This window comes from Physcomitrium patens, chromosome 3, assembly GCF_059467195.1.
Source record: "Physcomitrium patens ecotype Gransden chromosome 3, ASM5946719v1, whole genome shotgun sequence".
NCBI lineage: Eukaryota > Viridiplantae > Streptophyta > Bryopsida > Funariales > Funariaceae > Physcomitrium > Physcomitrium patens.
This window is the reverse complement of record NC_143412.1, coordinates 15,408,981-15,427,592: the sequence shown is the minus strand read 5'-3', so window position 1 is coordinate 15,427,592 and position 18,612 is coordinate 15,408,981. Positions and strand designations below refer to the sequence as shown.

The window sequence follows — 18,612 nt, the reverse complement described above, 5'->3', positions numbered from 1 at the left end:
TTAATTTTGCATCATCTATCACAGAGAGTCGTGTTTCTCTCTGGCATGGACGATTGAGATATCCAGAATCCATTATTTAGAAAGATCATTCCATATATAACTAGGCACAATTTAAAGCCTACAGATGTAGACTCTATGAAATTATGTCGTGCATACGTGCAAAGTAAAATAATTACTCGACCTTCAATTTGGAAACTTCCACAAGAATTACCACCAATGCTTGAAAGATTGCATGGTGATATTTGTGGTCCTATTAATCTAATATCAAGACTATTTCGTTATTTTTTGGTCCTTGTTGATGCATCAGGTAAACAATCACATGTTTTATTATTATCAACTCGAAACATGGTGTTTGCCAATCTTATATCTATGCTTATTTGTTTTTGGGCACATTTTCTTGATTATCCTATAAAAATATTGCGCATGGATAATGCAAAAGAATTCACATCAAAGTCTTTTGAAGACTATTGTACTGCAACAGAGATCGAGTTGACATATTGTATTCCATATGAACATGCTCAAAATAAAAAACTGCTATTGAGGAGGAGTATGCCTCTTTGAGTAAGAGGAAAGTCTTTGGTCCAATTGTAGATACTCTTACATCTCTCCGTATAGGATATAAGATGGTATTAATATGCAAGTGAGATGCTCAAGGTCAAATAACCCGCTATAAAGCTCGTCTTGTTGCTCAAGGATTTACTCAAGAATTTGGCATTGATTATGAATCCACATATTTTCTAGTCATGGATTCAATTACATTTTGATATATTATTGGAATGACAATTCATGCCACCTTTGAGATGCATCTGATGGATGTAGTATTTGCATATCTATATGGTTCTCTTGATGCAAATATTTATATGAAAGTTCCACCCAGCTTAGAAATAGGAACTCCAAATCGACCCGCTCCAAGACAATATCATGGTATTAAATTATATAAGGCCTTGTATGGTTTAAAACAATTCGAACGCATGTGGTATCAACATCTTCGAGATTATTTAATTACAAATAATTTTATAAGTGATCCACTAATCCCTTGTTTGTTTATCAAACAAGATAAAATTGATTTTGTGATCATCGCTGTATATGTTGATGATCTTAATCTAGTGGACACTACATCTACATGTGTTACAGCTACTAATCTACTTATACGTGAATTTGAGATGAAAATGCTAGGAAAAACAACTTTCTGCATTGGTCTTCAGATTATGCATCTAACAGATGGTTTCTACCAATTAACATATATTAGACGAATCTTGCGAAGATTTAATATGATTGATGCTTATCCATTGTCCACACCAATGGTTGGACGTGGTCGTGATGGTCATGATCCATACCGTCCATGTGAGGAGGAAGAGAAAATATTGGGAGATCGATATCCATACCTCGCAGCGGTTGGAGCACTTTTGTATTTAGCTACATCTACAAGACCAGATATTGCATTTGTAGCTAGTGTTCTTGCAAGACATAGTGCATGTCCAACACTATGATATTGGAATGGCATCAAACATTTATTACGTTATTTAAAAGATACTAAAGACTTGGGATTATACTACACACAATCTGCAGATTCAAAATTAGTTGGATATTGTAATGCAGGATATAAATCTGATATTGCAACAACTAAATCTCAAACAAGATATGTATTTTTAAGACATGGAGCTATAATATCATGGAAATTAGTAAAACAAACAATAACTGCAACTTCATCCAACCATGCAGAAATTACTGCCTTACATGAAGCATCTCGAGAATGTATTTGGTTGCGATCAATTGATAAATTCATTCAAACAACCTGTGGATTTTCATATGATGATTCTCCAACTATCTTACATGAAGATAATAGTGCTTGTATTGCACAGATGCAAGTTGGTTTCATTAAAGTCGACAGGATAAAACATATTGATTCAAAGTATTTTAGTTATACCCATGACTTGATTACTGAACAAGCACTTATAATTAAGAAAATTGAATCTACAAATAACCTTGCTGATCTCTTCACCAAAGCTCTCCCATTAAGCAACCATTGTCAACTTATTTATGGCATTGGTATGCGGTGACTTGCTTTTCTTGAATGAAAAAGTTAATGAAACCTTTAAATAATTAAAGAGAATGATGTTGTACTCTTTTTCCTTCATCTATGGTTTTGTCCTTAAATAAAATAAGGTTTTCCTAAATAAGGTTTTAATGAGGCAAAAATTGTTGATCTTGCAAGATCACAGAAAAGTATAGATCATAATTCTATACAAATTTTATATTATGTAAATATTATGATGAGCGAGGAGGAGTGTTGAGATCATTAAATGTAGCCGACGCTCTCCATAATATTTACTGTAAACTATAGTAAATACCATAGACTACAATAAATACCATAGCTACAATATTTAGAGTCTAGTGGCGAAGTACTATATATCCTCTCCCCTTTTCTCTTCTTGTATACGAGACACAACCAGATCAATAGATTTTTCATGTGAGAAGCTCTCTCTCCTTAGAAACATGACTTACTACTACTCTTGTGTGTGTGTATGACTTACTATTACTCTTGTGTCTTTCTAAAGATTCTCAACAGAAGTAACCAGGAAAAAGATGTCCTTTCCACCAGTTCAAATTGCAACAAGGAAGCGCTATGTAAGGGTCAACACTTTGATCATAGTTGTCGAAACCGAGACTCCTGGAACGGATACAGAAGCCTAGTATGATACAATTATAAGGTAGCTGCGACAGCCCAATATACATGGATTGAAATAATCCAAAGAAATGTTCAATAATAAAACCTAGTACCATTGACTCCGCAGCAGGTTTCATCATGTGTATCTGGCGCAACTTCAAGCAAACAAATTGCAAACTAGTTTCTTGCCTGCTCACTCTATGATTCACCAAGTGTTGTGTACTCCTTTTCGATCGCATTGTCGTCGGCATCTAACCTGCACTACAACGATCACAGAAATAAAAATATACACTAATATCCAGATTGCTCGCGCTTTACAATACGATCTATTAAGGATTGCCTGGTGTACATTTGCTTTAGAAGGATGGAGCTATTGCGCACTGATGATTTACCCGACGTGCGCATCATCCTTATCGAAAGGTAAGAGGAGGTTCAGAACCATAGCGATTAGTCCCCCGATTGAGAATCCATTCGTGAGGACGATGATGAGCGAGTCCCTAAACCCTAAACACATGAAGTTCCACACTCAAATTAAAGCACCAGAAAATCACCCATTTATGAATCTGAAGAGACACGGGATATGGCTTACAGAATCGCAACCTCACAAAATTAAACTTGAAACATGATGCAAGATTTCGTACCTCGGAAGCTTGGAGACCAGGCGGGATTCACCGGCCAAAAATTTCCTTCAAAGGGATATGCAGCCTGTCCAGTAATATTGGCCCAAGCAGGGACGAGAGTGACTCCCATTCCAACTCCGATGGCCATAATAGCGATAAACCGATTCCGCCTGTTCAGTCCTTCTCCAAAGTTGAGCACATGAATGCCGGAGACCACTACCCCCGTGAAGAGGAAAGTAGTCATGCCGCCCAGGACACAGTTGGGAATTGTCAAGATGATGGCTGCAAATTTCCCGACAATGCCGATTACAAAGAGCCACCCACAGCAGGCGTATCCTGCGTACCGAGAAGCGCATCGAGAAAGAGACAGAACGCCGTTGTTCTGCGCGTATGTGGTGACGGGTGTGATCGTTCCTAAGGCTCCGAGGAAGGAGTTCATCCCGTCAGCCAAAACGGCTCCCTGGATGCGTTGCTCGAATTTCTCTCCGACAGGTTCGAGGTGACTGGCTTCAGTGGTAGCGGTGATGTCTCCGATGCACTCCATCGTGGTGACCATGAAAGCGAACAACATGGGTAACACGGCAGGTCCGTAGAAACCCAGCGGAAACCGTCGCATCCATAAAAAGGTCATCCATTTAGCATCTGCGATCTGCTTCCCCGTTACATATCGTTTTGTAGTGCAGACACCCTCGATGCAATCTGTGTAGTGGACGTTGGACGCAACAATCATACCCACAAGCAACCCAACGACAACTTCCGTGTTCCGAATAAACGGGGAACCAAACATTTCCGCGAAGATTATTGAGAAGAAAACAACCAGCCCAAGTCCCAAGTAGGCGCGATGTCCAAAAGGCAGCACCACTTCTCCATTTCCAGTGCAAGGTACCCTGGTGGTCAACACCTGCGCACAAACACGATGCAAAATGCTTCATCCCAGCAACCAAGAAGAATTAAATGCATATTCATATTCTCCATTCGGTTGCAAGAGCTTCCCCAACGCTCGACACTGTACGAGAAGACGACATTTACCTGGCTGCTGCAGTAGACGCCTCCTCCCCAATTCTGGAACCCGGAGCCAATAAGCGCGGCTCCGAGAAGCACAAGACAGGTTCCTGTAACCACTGGGGGGAAGACGCGGCGTAGCACTCTGGACGAGACAAACGATATGGCCATCTGGAAGAAGCAGCAAACCAGAAGCTGCAGGCCAGGATTGTGTAAAAATTCAGGCATCAATCACTTCGCTGTCAAAATCGATGATGGAAGATCAGACATGGTCACAGAAATTGGCTGCAAAGATCAGGGGTACGAGATGAGATAAGAAGTACTAACAGTGCCAAGGACTTTGCCGTAGGCCTCCTCAGGCGTATGGCATTTTCCGACGAGAGGGCTGGTACACGCCACACATGTGCCTTCGAAGGTGCATGGCTCTCCATCGCAAGCGCACTGACTGAGGGTTGTGATCACCTGCTGGGCAACGGGAACGAAGGAGAAGGATACGCCCATCACCGATAGCAAGCCTGAGCCTATGACGTACCGTGTCCCAGGTATCTTAATTTGCATCACCTGGATGAACGAAGCAATGGCCGCAACTATCAGCGCCGCGGAGACCAGATCTGCAGGCGCCGATCTCAACAGACCGCTTTCTATTTAGCAGGAGCTTCATCACGAATTTCAATTTCTAGTGAAGGACTGGCATCAGAAAGCATTATCTCCGGGAAATGCTTGAAAACTACAAAGTGTAACTGGGTTTGAAACCGTACATGCTTGGTTCTCCGGTTTAAAACCAGTCATGGAAATCAATAGTGGCGGAGAGATGATTCCTCCCACCTGTTCCGAACAAAGAACAGCAATGTTAAACGGCATTTTCGGTTTACGAAGACCACCAGTGACGGGAAGCTGCAAAAGTTGAGTAGACAGGATTGCGTAGGGCTTGCCATGGCAAGAGCATGTTGGACGCCCATGACAACAGCAATCAGCAAGGAGAGCTTGTCGTCTTTGCCGTAGAAGGGGGGCAAAGGTCGATCATACTGCCATGGTGGAGTTGGCATGCACAAGAATCGCCAATTGTAATCCCCGATCAACCGATTCGCCCATACACCCCCCATCGCCTTCCTGCTGCGCCCCTCCTTACAACCCCACCTTCGCCAACGCCGTCACAACAGTAAAAAGTGTCCACATTCACGGCATTTCATGCCTTGCTCCGTGGTCGCAGTTAGTCTAATTGTTTCTCAGCTTAACACAATAGAAGCATTAGCCGGTTTAGTACATCGAGTCCAACCGCAGCTTTCTGGAATCCTCACACAAATCATAAATAGCATCAGAACAAGCGCCACGGTTAGAGTGAAGTCCACGAAATAGAAAACCTTGAACGTCAGGTCGAACTTCGTGTGACATTCATCAGGAATTCTGAAGAACCAACCTACTTTCGTCTCATGTTAGTTCCCCTCGCAAAACTCCGAGGAAACTCCATCAGTTTTTGCCTTGCAATCTCAAACGAACTCCTACCCCCCAGTCTAAATGATCCTCACCACTGCCGTGATCACCGATTGGAGAGCGAGCAAGGTCTATATTAGGAAATTTCACGCCTGGAGAACAGCGCCACCTTTCCGCAGGAATTGAAAGGAAGTCTCAACGAGCAATGATGCGGAGAGTATGGGTAACCTCTTCTGGACGCAAGCAGGAACGTCTGACTACACGGAACTGACAGAGCCAGAATCATCAACAGCAAAACAATCTGTTGAACTCCAGTTTATATTTGCTTACATCAAATCTCAAATGGTACCCATCTCACCTAAGCTGGAAAACCTGCAGCAAGAACATTCTACCGAGCTCATATCTCACAACAACACAATGCTCGGCACAATAAAAACCCTTAAGCACAAACTGGGATAAGTTTAAGTACCAGATACTGTTGTGAGGCGATCCACGCCACTGTCTGCGAAATGATCCGCAAATAGAACAATTGCAGATCCTAGTGAGAACACCCCTCCTGCAACATTTATGTGCTTCATGATTTCTCGACGTTAGCCATGGATTCTCTGGAAGTAAGGTTGACCTTGTCGGTATCAAATCCAAATTGAGAATTACAATTAAGGATCCAATACTACCCATTGTGAAGACTTTTTTTTATTGTGCCTCCACAATTAGGTGGCTACTATCAAGCCTTATAGATTGGCAAATCAACATTAGGCTTTAGAGATTAGACACATGTCGAATGTCCGCAACATCCGAGGTTAGTCACTTACTCCCATCAGTTTCAAGTTCTGTCTCCCCGTAATAGAGAAGTTAAAATGGAATTAGGGTTTTGATTTCCTCGTTTCAGTCTGTAGACAACCAACAATAACTAGATTCGATTAGAATTTGTCTGTCAGAGTTTGAAGGGGTGGTTTCCAACGGAGGAGAAGAACCAAATAAAGCTTTGTTGACAGATGATGGTATGCATGAACCAATCATGGTGCACGTGAAATGAATGATCCGAAGAACAAGCAATAGGGACAACTTTAGCTTACACAAAGGTAAGCTAAAGGTTACTTTTGGCAAATCATTCTCTCTCTCTATATATATTGATACTTTAGATATTTTGTAGATATTTTATCTTAAACTATTGGAGTAAATACAATATAATAATAATAAAATCTAGATTGTTAAATAAATATACCAATATTGTATGTCTTATATGTGGTAAACCATCTAGGAATAATTTGATTGATAAATTAATCAATCGGTAAAAACAACGAAACAACACTCTCTTTCCAGAAAAATAATTGTTAAAGGCTACTATTTTTTTTTACTTAAAAACAAACTCTATGGACATTACAAGTCAAACTTTTGTATTATGCAAATCAGTCTATAAGTAGAATGTGAATATTCTAACTTTGATACAAAAGTTAAATAGGATTTCAAAATAGTTGAGGGAGTTGGAGCAATTAATTTTATTTATTTATATTACTCTTGGTAGTCCTTTTGAAAAATATCTCAAGATTGCCCCACAATGAGTTATTGGAATAAAAAAAGTATCAAGAATCAATCAAGATAATTAAAAATATAATAAGTAGTCTGGAGTTTTGGAGTTTTGTCCAAACTTACAGTTTTCCTAATTAATTTCATAATCAATTGTTATATGTATAAAAATACTCTATTATAATGTTTTGTTTTCATATTTAGTACATGATAAAATACTGTAAATACTAAACAACAATCAAATCCAAAAGTAGTCATATACACCTGATGGAGAGATAATAATGGATATGACAAGTAGACTTAGTCAACATATTATAGTGCTTGAGAGACTATATCAATAAATATCTTATTATTAAAAATAAATTAAAATATTAAAAATTTATCAAATATTATATAAGTTTAATATTAAAGTTGATTATATATATATATATATATATATATATATTTAAACTATAATTTTTTAAAATAAAAGAACTTAATAACCAAAGAAGACAAAGTAATTTTGCCAAAGAAGTGTGTATATAATAAATCTACATGTTTGAAGGAATAATTTTATAATTTTTTAAAAATTATATTTATTGAAGAAGTCTAAAATATCAAATTATTATAAAGAATAACTTTAACTTTGGATGCAATCAACAACACTATTTTAAAAAAAACATTTATCATTTGGCAAGTTACAATTCAATGCACTCTTAAGGTAGTATTACACGAATTCTATCAAATAATTTAATATTCAACCAATACTATTGCCACATCAATAACACCTATCATAAAAATATTAATAGTACTACCACTATTTATAATATTTTTCTTTCTTTCGTGCCAACTAATTTCAGCCCTCAAATACCATCTTTTAAGATCTAGGATGTATGTTGAATAAATACACTAATTCTACACCCTGATTATATACCCTAAATCCTGTATGTATACCTTGAGTGTTGGATTGCAATTTTGTTGATACAAATGATCCCATGGGTTTTGATGCCTCACACATTCCAGCTCTTTGCAAACAGTCCGAGTGCTGCAGGTGAAAAGTGCTCATTCACTGGTTGCAGAGAAGGATACGGTGAATTGCATCACTCGTTTCCAAACTATCGTATCAGAATGCGTATGGTACAATTTGTTCAGTCAGTTTGAACGTTTAACACCGTTTGTAACTGATCCGACTGGAGGTTGATGGCGGCCAAAGGGCTCGAGCAACGGTATTTTTGCTTAAGCATGTACCCTTTCGTTCCGAACAGACATTGTTCTCTGTCTGTTCCCTGCAGAATCGTGAGAAGGGGGGGGGGATCCACACGATGGAATATTGGAGTGTGGCTGAACCGAAGTACCACGCCACAACTTCTTTCAATCCTTCAGGACACGGCAGTTAAGAATTGGATGATGAAGTTGTAATAAAAGTGAGTTTCTGGCTGCAGAGATCGAGTCTCTGGGAGCTGTCACCATTACTAAAGAGAGTCCTTTTTCAAGTCGTAGTGTGACAATTATGTGCCCTCTCTTAGTAAATCGAGAGTTGCCCACACCCACTGCTTTGAAATTTTCTAGCGCTTGATTTAAGGTCTGGTGACACTTACATGAAATGAGATTTGATGTCCAACTGTTTCCGTTGTGCTCAGATAGACACCAAAGTGATCATTCCTGGAGAAGAGAAATGTGATATTTCATCGTCCTGCAGAAAATGTGCAAGCAAATCTGCAAAGTATGCAATGGCATATGCACATGCCATTACTGCAAAGGGGCCGAAACTGTTCGAATCCACAGTAAAGCCAACGCAAATTACAACGTTGCAGTGCGAGGCACAGTCGGCCACGGCACTTGTATCGTGATGGCAGATGACACAGACTCGAGTCAGCTGTGGCTGAAGGATGACAAGATGGCATGGACCTTTGACAAGAAGGGTGGATTTTCCATAGTACACAAGGATACGATGAAAGCCATTCGAGTTGCCCCGGAGGAAGGGAAACAAGTGCTTCTGGCAGACTACGACCCACGCAAGCTCGATGAGAGCTTGATCTGGTATCAGTCCTCCAATAGAGGCAGAAACTACCACACCATCTATAACGGCACCTCGGAGACCGTGTTGCATGCACTTCGTTGCACGCAGTGTGAATTAATGCAGCCATGCACCGAGGGCAATGCGCATATGAAAGAAAACACACTAGTTGTGGTCATGAAGGACCGAACGAAGAAAGATGACCCTGCAACTGTTGCAATGAACCAACTCTGGAAGCTCACTCCGTCTAAATGTCGCTTCTAGCAATAGAATCACTTCAGGGTCAAGGTTGACCGACCTTACTCCTTCAACTTGTTCAGACCATCAACACCATTTTATCACAACCCAGCTTTTCCTGCAATTTGAACAATTTGAGGCATAGTTGCGGATGGGTGAATTAGTTCCATCTTCCACGACTGTAGATTCCTCGTGATGTGAAACTCCTGAAGTGGGTAACTACAATCCTGGTCCAACTGATGAGTGACGAACAATTATTCTACTATCTGAATTGCATTTTCCTATCTGAGGAATCGGCAGGTTTGAGATCAAGTAAAGTTAACTCAAGAGTTTTACTTGTGTCCCGAACATCTGCATAGAATGCCACATTTTGTATTAATTAAGTGGAATGATTTAATACAAGTAATATTTCAAGCTTTGGATAATTGATTTAGTTTTGATTTCAATGTTTTATTTACATGGTTATTAAGTGAATTTGACAAAATCAAGTAGTAGGTATACATCTAGTGATAATTAAATCCAATTTAATGAAAAAATTGATATTTTAAAGTTGAGTGTCATAATAGGTGTATGATTTTAGCCAATTATTAGAAAGCTCTATTAGTGGCTTTTTTCTACTCCTATAATTGAATGTAGTTAATTAAAACCAAATATTAGTGATTTAAAAATGTGGCATAAGATAAAGTTTTGTAATAGATATCTTTTTATAAGAAATGGTTTTCAGAAGAATTTAAGGTGACTCAGAATTGAGCATGTAGAGCCACAAGTTGGAAAATAAATCAAGAGAATAGAAAAAATGTAGATGACAACATATTGAATTCAATATGTTAGAAATGGTGTTAAAAAAAGAGCAATGTTAAATAGATCCAAGTTTTTACCAAATCAACCTATCCATGATGAAGAATATAGTAATCATGACAAGTGTGGTTGGTTTTCATTGGTTTCAAATCTAGTAGTGGAGAAATGAATCTAAAGGTCCATTTTTTTTTTTTTTTTTTTTTTTTTTTCTTCATGATAGTTAAGATAGGTGGGTAAAAGCTTGGATCTAACATTCCCCTAAAAAATTCTAGTTATATATTTTCCATCATCCGTTGATCTTTTTGCAAATTCCATTGCTACAATGTCTACACATTATAATAACATTTAATTACTTGTTGTAGAATCCACTTCCTACTCTTAACAGCAAAGTTGGAACTAGTTGTAGGAGGCAAAAAAAAGAGCTTTGAAACAAACCTAGTCTCCCCCTTTCTCATATGTAACAAGCATTACCCTAGTTGCAAGAGAGGGGCTTAGAGATAAAAATGAGCCCCCTCTTTCTCCATTATAGCAAGCTATAAGCTTGATGACAGAGAAAAAACGAGGGAGGAGAATACATAGCTAGTATAATATACACTGAAGATATGCAGTGTGACGCCTATAAATGCTTGGAACGCCTTAGCATGATGGTGCTTCAACACCCGTGTCTTCCAATAGATCTCTGGGCAGCTCAAATTTTCCAGGGCCCTGATCAGATCTGGGCCGCATCACACCAGGCCGCTAGCGCTTGGCAGCCCAACTTCGGCTGCGCAGGCTGGGTTCGATCTATCCTCATCTGCCCGTCAGGATGAAATAAAATCGTGCAGGTTATAACTAGAGACCAGTTTTGTCAAACTGCTAAGTAACCATTCTTGGTTTAGTCTAACTTTTGGGATCACTTATTCAAGACTGCATACAGCATAGGTACAAATTGTTCTGGAAAACTAAAAATGCCACGACTTGGAAAATCAATTTACTTATATACACTGATGCACATTCAGTGAACATTCAATAATCGCAATTAAATTAAATTTAACCATAAGATGATATTATGTAATAAAAACAAGCAAAAAATACATAGGGGAACAACAGAAACAAAAACAAAGGAGGGAAAATCTATTGAAAGAAATATGAAAAATCCACCGCCAAGATGGTCATATGATGAATCTACAAACATTATCTAGGCACTATTTTTTACACAAGCAACGAAAATGAGGGGTGAAACTAACGCTCTGGCCCCTAATTAGGATTGTGACAAGCAGGTATCCTAGGAAAAATTCCAAGTTGGATAAATAACAAGGCCTGTTGGTACTACGACATAGACAAAGCATTTGAAATCTGCTCTTACCCGCAACTTAGTTAGTCAAGTACTTCTATCTGTAGTGGCCAATGGTCACGATTTGACCCCATTTACTATCATCACGTCGAGCAGGCCTCATTGAGGATTAAACAGGCAGATCCCCGTTGAAATTTATCTCCTTTACGTTTCTGGCTCCCTCAGGTGCTGCAACAGCTGTTGGCATGAAGCGGTTGGAACCCTCCGTTAACAACGTTCGAAAGTTGAAGCTCCTGCTCTTCTTTATACTTTTAGTTCGGTCTCGAGAGTCTTTTTGACGACTAATATCTCCAAAAGCGCCTTCTTGTGAGCGTGACTCCATATACGCTTGTAAGTTCTTCATTAACGCCTCCATACGCCGTCGGTGCGTAGGTAATCGTGAAATGGAGTTGGTAATACCCTGAAGCCTGTGATGCAAAGTCCATATATATACAATTGTTTAGAACTCTACAAGAATCTCTGTCTGAGCCACAGTTTTTCATGGCACTGATGAGCAATGCCAGGATACCACTCTTGTTCGTAAGTATTCAAGTAAGTATAACTGAACACTTAGTCGTTTTGTAGTTCCAATTTAAGTGAGGCTTCAAAAACACCAGGATGACACCTTTAGAAGCCAGAAAGTTTGAGGGACAAATATAAATTCAAAATAACAGCCCCGACCGTGCCGATTAAAATTTTATTTCTGCAGTGCCGTATTGAGTTATGGATTTGCTAGCATGCAGCATTATGTTGTTCAAAATAATACATCGACGCATTTATGATCTGCACGAGCAGGCTTACCGTCGGGCCATGGCTTGTAATTCTCCTTTTCTTACACCATCTTCAGGTCCTACACCGCCATTTTCCCAGCTTTCTATACGCTGAGTGTCACCAACCATCAGACAAAGTTTTTCAAGAAAACGCTCCTCACTTTCTTGCAGATTAGCTGCCCGTAACTGATCTTTAATAGTCAGAAGTGGTTCAAAAAACCAGTCTGATATGCGATCTCTGGGCTTGTTACTCGTGGTGACTTCGGTTCCGTCATCTGCCCAAGTGAGAACTGCAGTAGTAAGATACAACTCAAAAGCAAATGAACCGTTTCACAATAAACTAGACAATCCAACGAGATACACTACGTTCAGAGAAGACGAGCAAAATGTTTATGAAAAATCATCTTTGAATCCTAATGATACTCAAACAGAAGACCTTGAATGGTTCCGAAATAACAGTCTAAATTTGAAGATAGAAAAGCATTCCAATTGTGATGCTTTTTCTTTTTAACTTGTGATATGATGACTTCTCAATGTATGTTCGTGGTATACTTACAATCATCTCATGTCCAATCATCTCATGTCCTAAAGCTAGGCGAAGAGGAAAATCACTCAAGAAGAAAGAGTTGTGGTAATATGATTACATAAGAGAAAGCCAGTGGTATTTGATTTGGCCGAGCGCACGAGTAGACGTAGATTGCTATACGCTGGTAACCCAACTGTCATAATTTTAAACGCAGACTTGTTCCCCTTCAGCGCAGCATCAATATCCGCCTGCTTCAATACGCCAGCATTTATTAAGGTTTTCCCTTCAACCTCCATAGCTTGAAAGGATGCATCCATAATCTGCATCCAAAAATGATACCTTGAGACTAAATATCTGAAGCGATGAAATAAACATAGGACTTTGCTATTTGTTTCCTTAACAAACCAATTGGCACATACCACAAACATGAAATAGGGGTGACAACATTACATGACTGGGGGCTAGTTGGATTTTCATCCACTTCCCATCCTCGAAAACCAGTAGAAAATTTATATGAAAGAATCAATAAGTTTTTCATAATAGTAGACTACTTTCCGCTCCATTCAGATAGTATGAATCATTCTGCGAGGTTAAGTTGTAACATTTTCCAAAGACCCAGCATAGTTTCACAATCACAATACTTAAATAGCTTACAAAAGGACTAAGGTCACTCGTTTCAAGAGACACATGTCTTCTAAAGAAGTCCTTTAAGTATCAAGAATCCATTTTCTATGACATTCCGAATATACAATGATCGTGTAGTTGTCCACTGAAAGTTTATTTCTAGAAAATTTAATCTAGAAAAGTACAGAATAAGACCAGCCTGTAGAACTTAAATCTCATATTTTGAATTTTTGTAAGCACGAAAGAAGTACCCTCACCTGCACGAGCTTCACTTCCTGTAAAGTGTGTCGGAGAGACTTTTGAGTGTTGAGCTGTGGTATGGCGGCCTTACGTTCAGGTTCTCTCTGAGAGCCTTCGATGTCCGATTTTCCAGCTGCTTCATCTACTTTCCAGCTGCTCTTTCGATATTTGGGCCTAGCCGTCCACAATGTAGATTAGATATATTGAAACTTGGCTACTCATGGAAACTTTTGACAGCACAAGTCTCAGACATAAAACAACTCAATGGATTATAACATAAAGTGGAGTAATTTCTGAGAGGGACCCACAACCATACTCATGAAGGATTAACAAAGTACTGTCATCAAAATACTATCGGGTTTATAAAGCGCTTCTCTCCACAAGCAAGCAAGACAATACCTAGGTAGACATGATCCTTCATGAGTATGAAGAACATCGTTGGAGTATTCGTCAAACTCTGCCACTATAGCAACTATATAATTTAGCCCGCATTTGTATGACATCTCCTGCAAAAAGGATAGAAATTCTCAAGATGTGGTGGCTCTAAAGATAAGATTGAAAGGTATAACGAACAGTCATGTTTGCAACTAATGGCTAGAATAGTTTACGAATGTGTGTCATTTTTCAGTTAATCTCACGCAAAACTACGAACAAACCATTCACGGGATTTTGAACCCATACGGAGCTGCAAGAGTGTAGGCAACAAAAAAAAACTTACCTGGTACACCACAACAGCACTGTACAATCCAAGGAATGGACTGCAGATGAAAGCAGTGAGGGCAGACGCCACAACTACGAAGGGCCAAAAGACCAACGCAAGCCCAGCGAAAGGCACACATGCCGCCTCCAAGCACGGACCGTGTCTAGTCACCAGGTCTTCCAATATTCGCCGCCATCCTTTGAAAAGCATAATTGGTGTTTTGCAAAACGCCACAATACCTATTGCTGGAGTGTCCACAATTACTCCTAATATTCCAACCAATGCACATACAGGAAGCTCGTGTAACCTACACAAAAAACAATATCCTTACGCGTGCTCCTGATCCAAGTATCCAAATCAAATAGATCAACACAGCAACAATAAATGTGATATATCCCTGAGATCTTAAAGCAAGGATAACCGAGAGAGGTAAGGGAGATGATTTTACGTGATTTCAATAGGCTTGCCATTTTTAGGTTCCCCGAGACGAAACTCGTCAAGGGAATCTAAGATAGAGTGATAGACGAAGTCAAAGAAGTCCCGCACAGTAGTACAAGATCCAGTCACAGTGCTCACAGTGCCATCCTGATGTAGCCGAGAAAGAACAGCAATTCATTACATTTTAACGAGGAGAATAATTGTAAAACTGTCAGCAACTGAAAGTTACATTCGAAATTGATTGCTCGAACCAATATCCCAAAATATTTGGTACAGTTTCGGTGAAACCTATATGTTTAAAATACACAAGAAACAGACATCTTGTGGAACACATTAGGGAGCAAGCTCTCCTTACCGCAAAGGCGTGATAGAATTTCTTCTTTCTACCTTCTCCCACCGCTTCAAAAGTTGCTACCAAAGGTTGACCGATTCCATAACCCAAGCCCGTGACTATACTTCCAACTGCTGCTACAATTGGCCAGATCACCAGTGGAATTGGTAGCAACAAAATAATAAGCGTCTTCAATACAGCTCCTAGTTGCCTCGTTCTGTCAAACAAACCACATTATAACAATAGCAAAATCAACAAGCAGTTCTCGATGCTTATAAACAAGAATGTTTTCACTAATACTTGTTTACGAGAAAGCAACAAACGTTCCATGCTGGTAACTGACTTAAGTTGCAATAATGCCCTCAAAGAATACGCAATGGAAAAAATGTGTAACACGCCTGTTTGAAATGCGTATCAAGAAAAAATTCGAATTTCGGACGACAGGATTTGAGAATACTGAAGGTACCACACTTGCACAATTCTTAAGCAAATGCTGTTTCTGCTCATGCTGGTCTAAAATAAAAGCTCAAAACCATTTCACACCATCCAAGCCGGAGCTTAGGACATTCGTTATCCGCCTACATAAGCTACGGAATGTGGCCAACAATGTATGAGTGCGTACGTTGCGATAGTTCGAAACATGACCACCACGTGCACTGGCCAAAGTCCGATCACCACTGGCGTGACTCCGGAGAGAAAGATCAAGGCTGCCAACGGCCCGAAGATGGCACCTGCACAATATTGGATATTCAAAGTCAAAGAGGTCCAAACATATTACGAAGCAAACATGTGCATAGTCCATGAGGCACCGATCCAAGTACGCAATATACCTAAACTTTTATACCCTGCTAGCTTGGCTACACTTCAGCTTGAACGAACAGTGGGAGCTTCCGACTTTTGCTCTCTACAATGAAACTTTTGATCAGTGATCATAAGATCAATTCACGGTATGCATGCAATTCTCATCAGACACAAGGACAATGCTTCACTCTGCTGACTGAAAAGGGCCGAAGTCTAAGTAAGTCCACAATCACCTCAAAGGAGCATTGGAAACGGACCCAACGAAGGGTGCGAACAAACCCCTCTTAAACAAAAGTTGTTCAGGTAGCCACCAATAGACTCAAGTCACATAAGAAAACTATGTTTTGCGGAAAAAACAATTACCTTTCAAGAGTCCGAGAATGAACAACATCAAGAATAATAAAATAAACCATAGTAGCCTGAAAACTTTGCCTAAAGGTCCTGCCGATATTGATTTCAAAAAACCCTTTTTGCCAGTTTCGTTCGCCATGGCTTCACTTGTGAGTTCCCTTTTCAAAGTCTAATAGTTTTTTTCCTACTTCACCTGTACCTCTGCCATTCTTGGAATGAACTGAAACAAAATGGAAATCAGCTATGGTTTCCCTGTTAAATAAATGGCGTAATTGTTCATCTCAAAAATCCTCCTGTGCATGTTGCAGGGTGAGTCACTTAGAGCTGCTCTATGACCTCATGTCTTCAAGATTCTGTACGAAATCTTTCTTCACCTGCAGCGTATTCCCATCCATTCTTTCCAACTGTGCTGCTACTGAAACCGAGCTCTGAATAGAATAGCCCAATTTTCTTAACTCCGGTACATCACCAGGAAATCTATATATCAAGGATAGATCTGGGCATAATCACGAAAGTAGTCAGCCATTTATTTCCAAAATAAAAGAAAGATGATCGAATAAGAACTTCTATACCTTCATGCAAACCACACATCCAGAGGAAAAATTTCTAACCCTACTAAAGGAATGAAATCTCTCTCTCTCTCTCTCTGTCGTTCGCTCGCTCGCTGCGTGTGTTGGTGTATCCGAGTATGTTTGCTCACGATTCAAGGCCGAAAAGCCCTTAGAATCGCCTGAGCATCACCTTAACTTGTAAATCATACGCACACTGAGAACTTGCTCCTAAATGTTTTCCTTAAATTCAGGTTCCACCCTCAAAGAGTTCTAATTCGTTTAAACCATTTTCACTCCAGATCACTAAAATTTGTAATGCACAGGGGTTATTCATTTCGACCCGCATGTTGCTACGCTGAAGTTGAAACTAACAAAACTCCACTCTAACTTCGCTAGGCATGACTCACTCAGTAACCTGCGTGAGTAATTTCGGGAGCTAATCAACCTAGCACACAACGGAATGATTGCAAAACAAATGGAGCTTCCGCTACGTGCATCACAATTACACCCAAATCACGTCCCGGCCATGTCTCAATGACTACTAGCCAAAATTTATACCATCTCCAGTAACATGAATTTTAAGGGTCATGGCACTTCTCCGAGCTTAGCTCTTCCATGAACAACCTCTTCGGTCGACTATTACACGAAACTTCGCACTACAATGCTGCAACAAGTTAAAGAGCCCAACTTCGCATGACCCTAGTTCCTGCCATAAAATCCTACAAACAGGTACATCCTCCAGTCATATCTCGCTGACACTGAAGCTTTCAATTCTCGATCAACAGGATTTCTGCGACGCACTGCATGTGTTGACTTCACCCAAGACCCCTTCATCATATTCTTTATCATTGTCAAGCTAGATTCCATCCAGTTCGAGAAATCGTTTTTCTTCAAATTAGATGTCTAAGTAGCCGCTTTTCAGAAAATTACTCACAGGCACTGAGCTTGCCGCCTCTCACCATGTGTGCCCTGAAACATTCCTCGTTTTTATCAGCGTGACGTAACCATGTACTTACTTTTAACGAAGCGAAGGTCTCCGCCACATATCGCTGGCACCACAGCTTCAGGCGGGTTTCCTGAAGGCCCAAGGTACCTAAATTCAGGTCTATTTCCTCTCCTTCGCTCATGGTTCCTTAATTTGTCTTGTAATTTTAACGGCTAGCGTTCACTTGGTGCCTCGTCACATGACACATGTCGTTTTTGATAGTTTCTGTCTCATCTCACAGGCTGTTTCGCATAATTAAAGATTCCACTCCCCAACAAATGAATGCTGCCATTTCCGGTACAGTTCCGTTACAGTGAGATCAACAACTTTTCCATACCGTTGTCCATCTAGACGCAAAACTAATACGCACGGCCATCGCTCTGCACATGCCTTGCTGAAATGTTGGCGGGTCCGCAAGGGGTTGTCGACAACGATGACGAACAAGGTCCAGACCCCATGTCGGGAACCAAAGTTTTTCTTTAGTTAGTATGCTGAGTGTTAGGGTACAGATGCGCGTGCCTCTCGAGCAATACGTGTTCTCCTGCACTCTCCAACCGTCATCTTCTCATTTGACCACCGCAAGTTCTTGCAATCAAACTCAAAGTGCTCTCAATCCTCCCAAACTTTTACCGCCGCATTTCTCTCACAAATGGATCGACAAGCTGCGAAGCTCTAAGATTATTCTCCGTCAGCGAGAGATGTGA

The 18,612-nt window shown here is 40.0% G+C and overlaps 3 protein-coding genes across 13 annotated transcripts; 1 reads left to right on the top strand and 2 right to left on the bottom strand.

Moving 5' to 3' along the window:
- Positions 1–2,653: 2,653 nt before the first annotated feature.
- LOC112279298 (uric acid-xanthine permease) lies at positions 2,654–6,376 on the bottom strand. Of its 6 annotated transcripts, none has more exons than XM_024513594.3 (8): positions 6,191–6,376; positions 5,223–5,520; positions 5,049–5,115; positions 4,618–4,901; positions 4,318–4,485; positions 3,310–4,189; positions 3,061–3,172; positions 2,654–2,924 (listed from the first exon to the last, which is right to left on the bottom strand). In XM_024513594.3, exons 2-8 carry the CDS (start codon positions 5,391–5,393, stop codon positions 2,867–2,869), a joined length of 1,740 nt encoding a protein of 579 aa, XP_024369362.1. In that variant the 5' UTR covers positions 5,394–5,520; positions 6,191–6,376; the 3' UTR covers positions 2,654–2,866. The 6 variants fall into 6 exon arrangements, with proteins under 6 accessions (XP_024369362.1, XP_024369365.1, XP_024369359.1 ...); XM_024513597.3 differs by having other exon boundaries at positions 4,618–4,851; positions 5,223–5,575; positions 6,191–6,327; XM_024513591.3 differs by lacking the exon at positions 6,191–6,376 and adding an exon at positions 5,817–6,150 and having other exon boundaries at positions 5,223–5,575.
- A 2,115-nt stretch (positions 6,377–8,491) lies between these two features.
- On the top strand, positions 8,492–9,906 carry LOC112280252 (ricin B-like lectin EULS3). Of its 2 annotated transcripts, none has more exons than XM_024515545.3 (2): positions 8,492–8,651; positions 8,868–9,906. In XM_024515545.3, the coding sequence occupies exon 2, from the start codon at positions 8,930–8,932 to the stop codon at positions 9,506–9,508; it is 579 nt and encodes a 192-aa protein (XP_024371313.1). In that variant the 5' UTR covers positions 8,492–8,651; positions 8,868–8,929; the 3' UTR covers positions 9,509–9,906. The 2 variants fall into 2 exon arrangements, with proteins under 2 accessions (XP_024371313.1, XP_024371314.1); XM_024515546.3 differs by having other exon boundaries at positions 8,496–8,651; positions 8,872–9,906.
- Positions 9,907–10,593: 687 nt separating this feature from the next.
- On the bottom strand, positions 10,594–18,108 carry LOC112280251 (putative membrane protein At3g27390). 5 transcript variants are annotated; one of them, XR_012217167.2, is made up of 12 exons: positions 17,482–17,716; positions 16,385–16,868; positions 15,843–15,951; positions 15,245–15,437; positions 14,900–15,036; positions 14,470–14,758; positions 14,151–14,257; positions 13,769–13,925; positions 13,006–13,207; positions 12,393–12,636; positions 11,625–12,019; positions 10,594–11,072 (listed from the first exon to the last, which is right to left on the bottom strand). XR_012217167.2 is itself a non-coding variant. In XM_090248926.1 (11 exons), exons 2-11 carry the CDS (start codon positions 16,509–16,511, stop codon positions 11,722–11,724), a joined length of 1,863 nt encoding a protein of 620 aa, XP_090105052.1. In that variant the 5' UTR covers positions 16,512–16,868; positions 17,940–18,108; the 3' UTR covers positions 11,370–11,721. The 5 variants fall into 5 exon arrangements, 3 of the variants coding, with proteins under 3 accessions (XP_090105052.1, XP_090105051.1, XP_024371308.1); XR_016502163.1 differs by having other exon boundaries at positions 16,385–17,716; XM_090248926.1 differs by lacking the exons at positions 10,594–11,072; positions 17,482–17,716 and adding an exon at positions 17,940–18,108 and having other exon boundaries at positions 11,370–12,019.
- Positions 18,109–18,612: the final 504 nt, after the last annotated feature.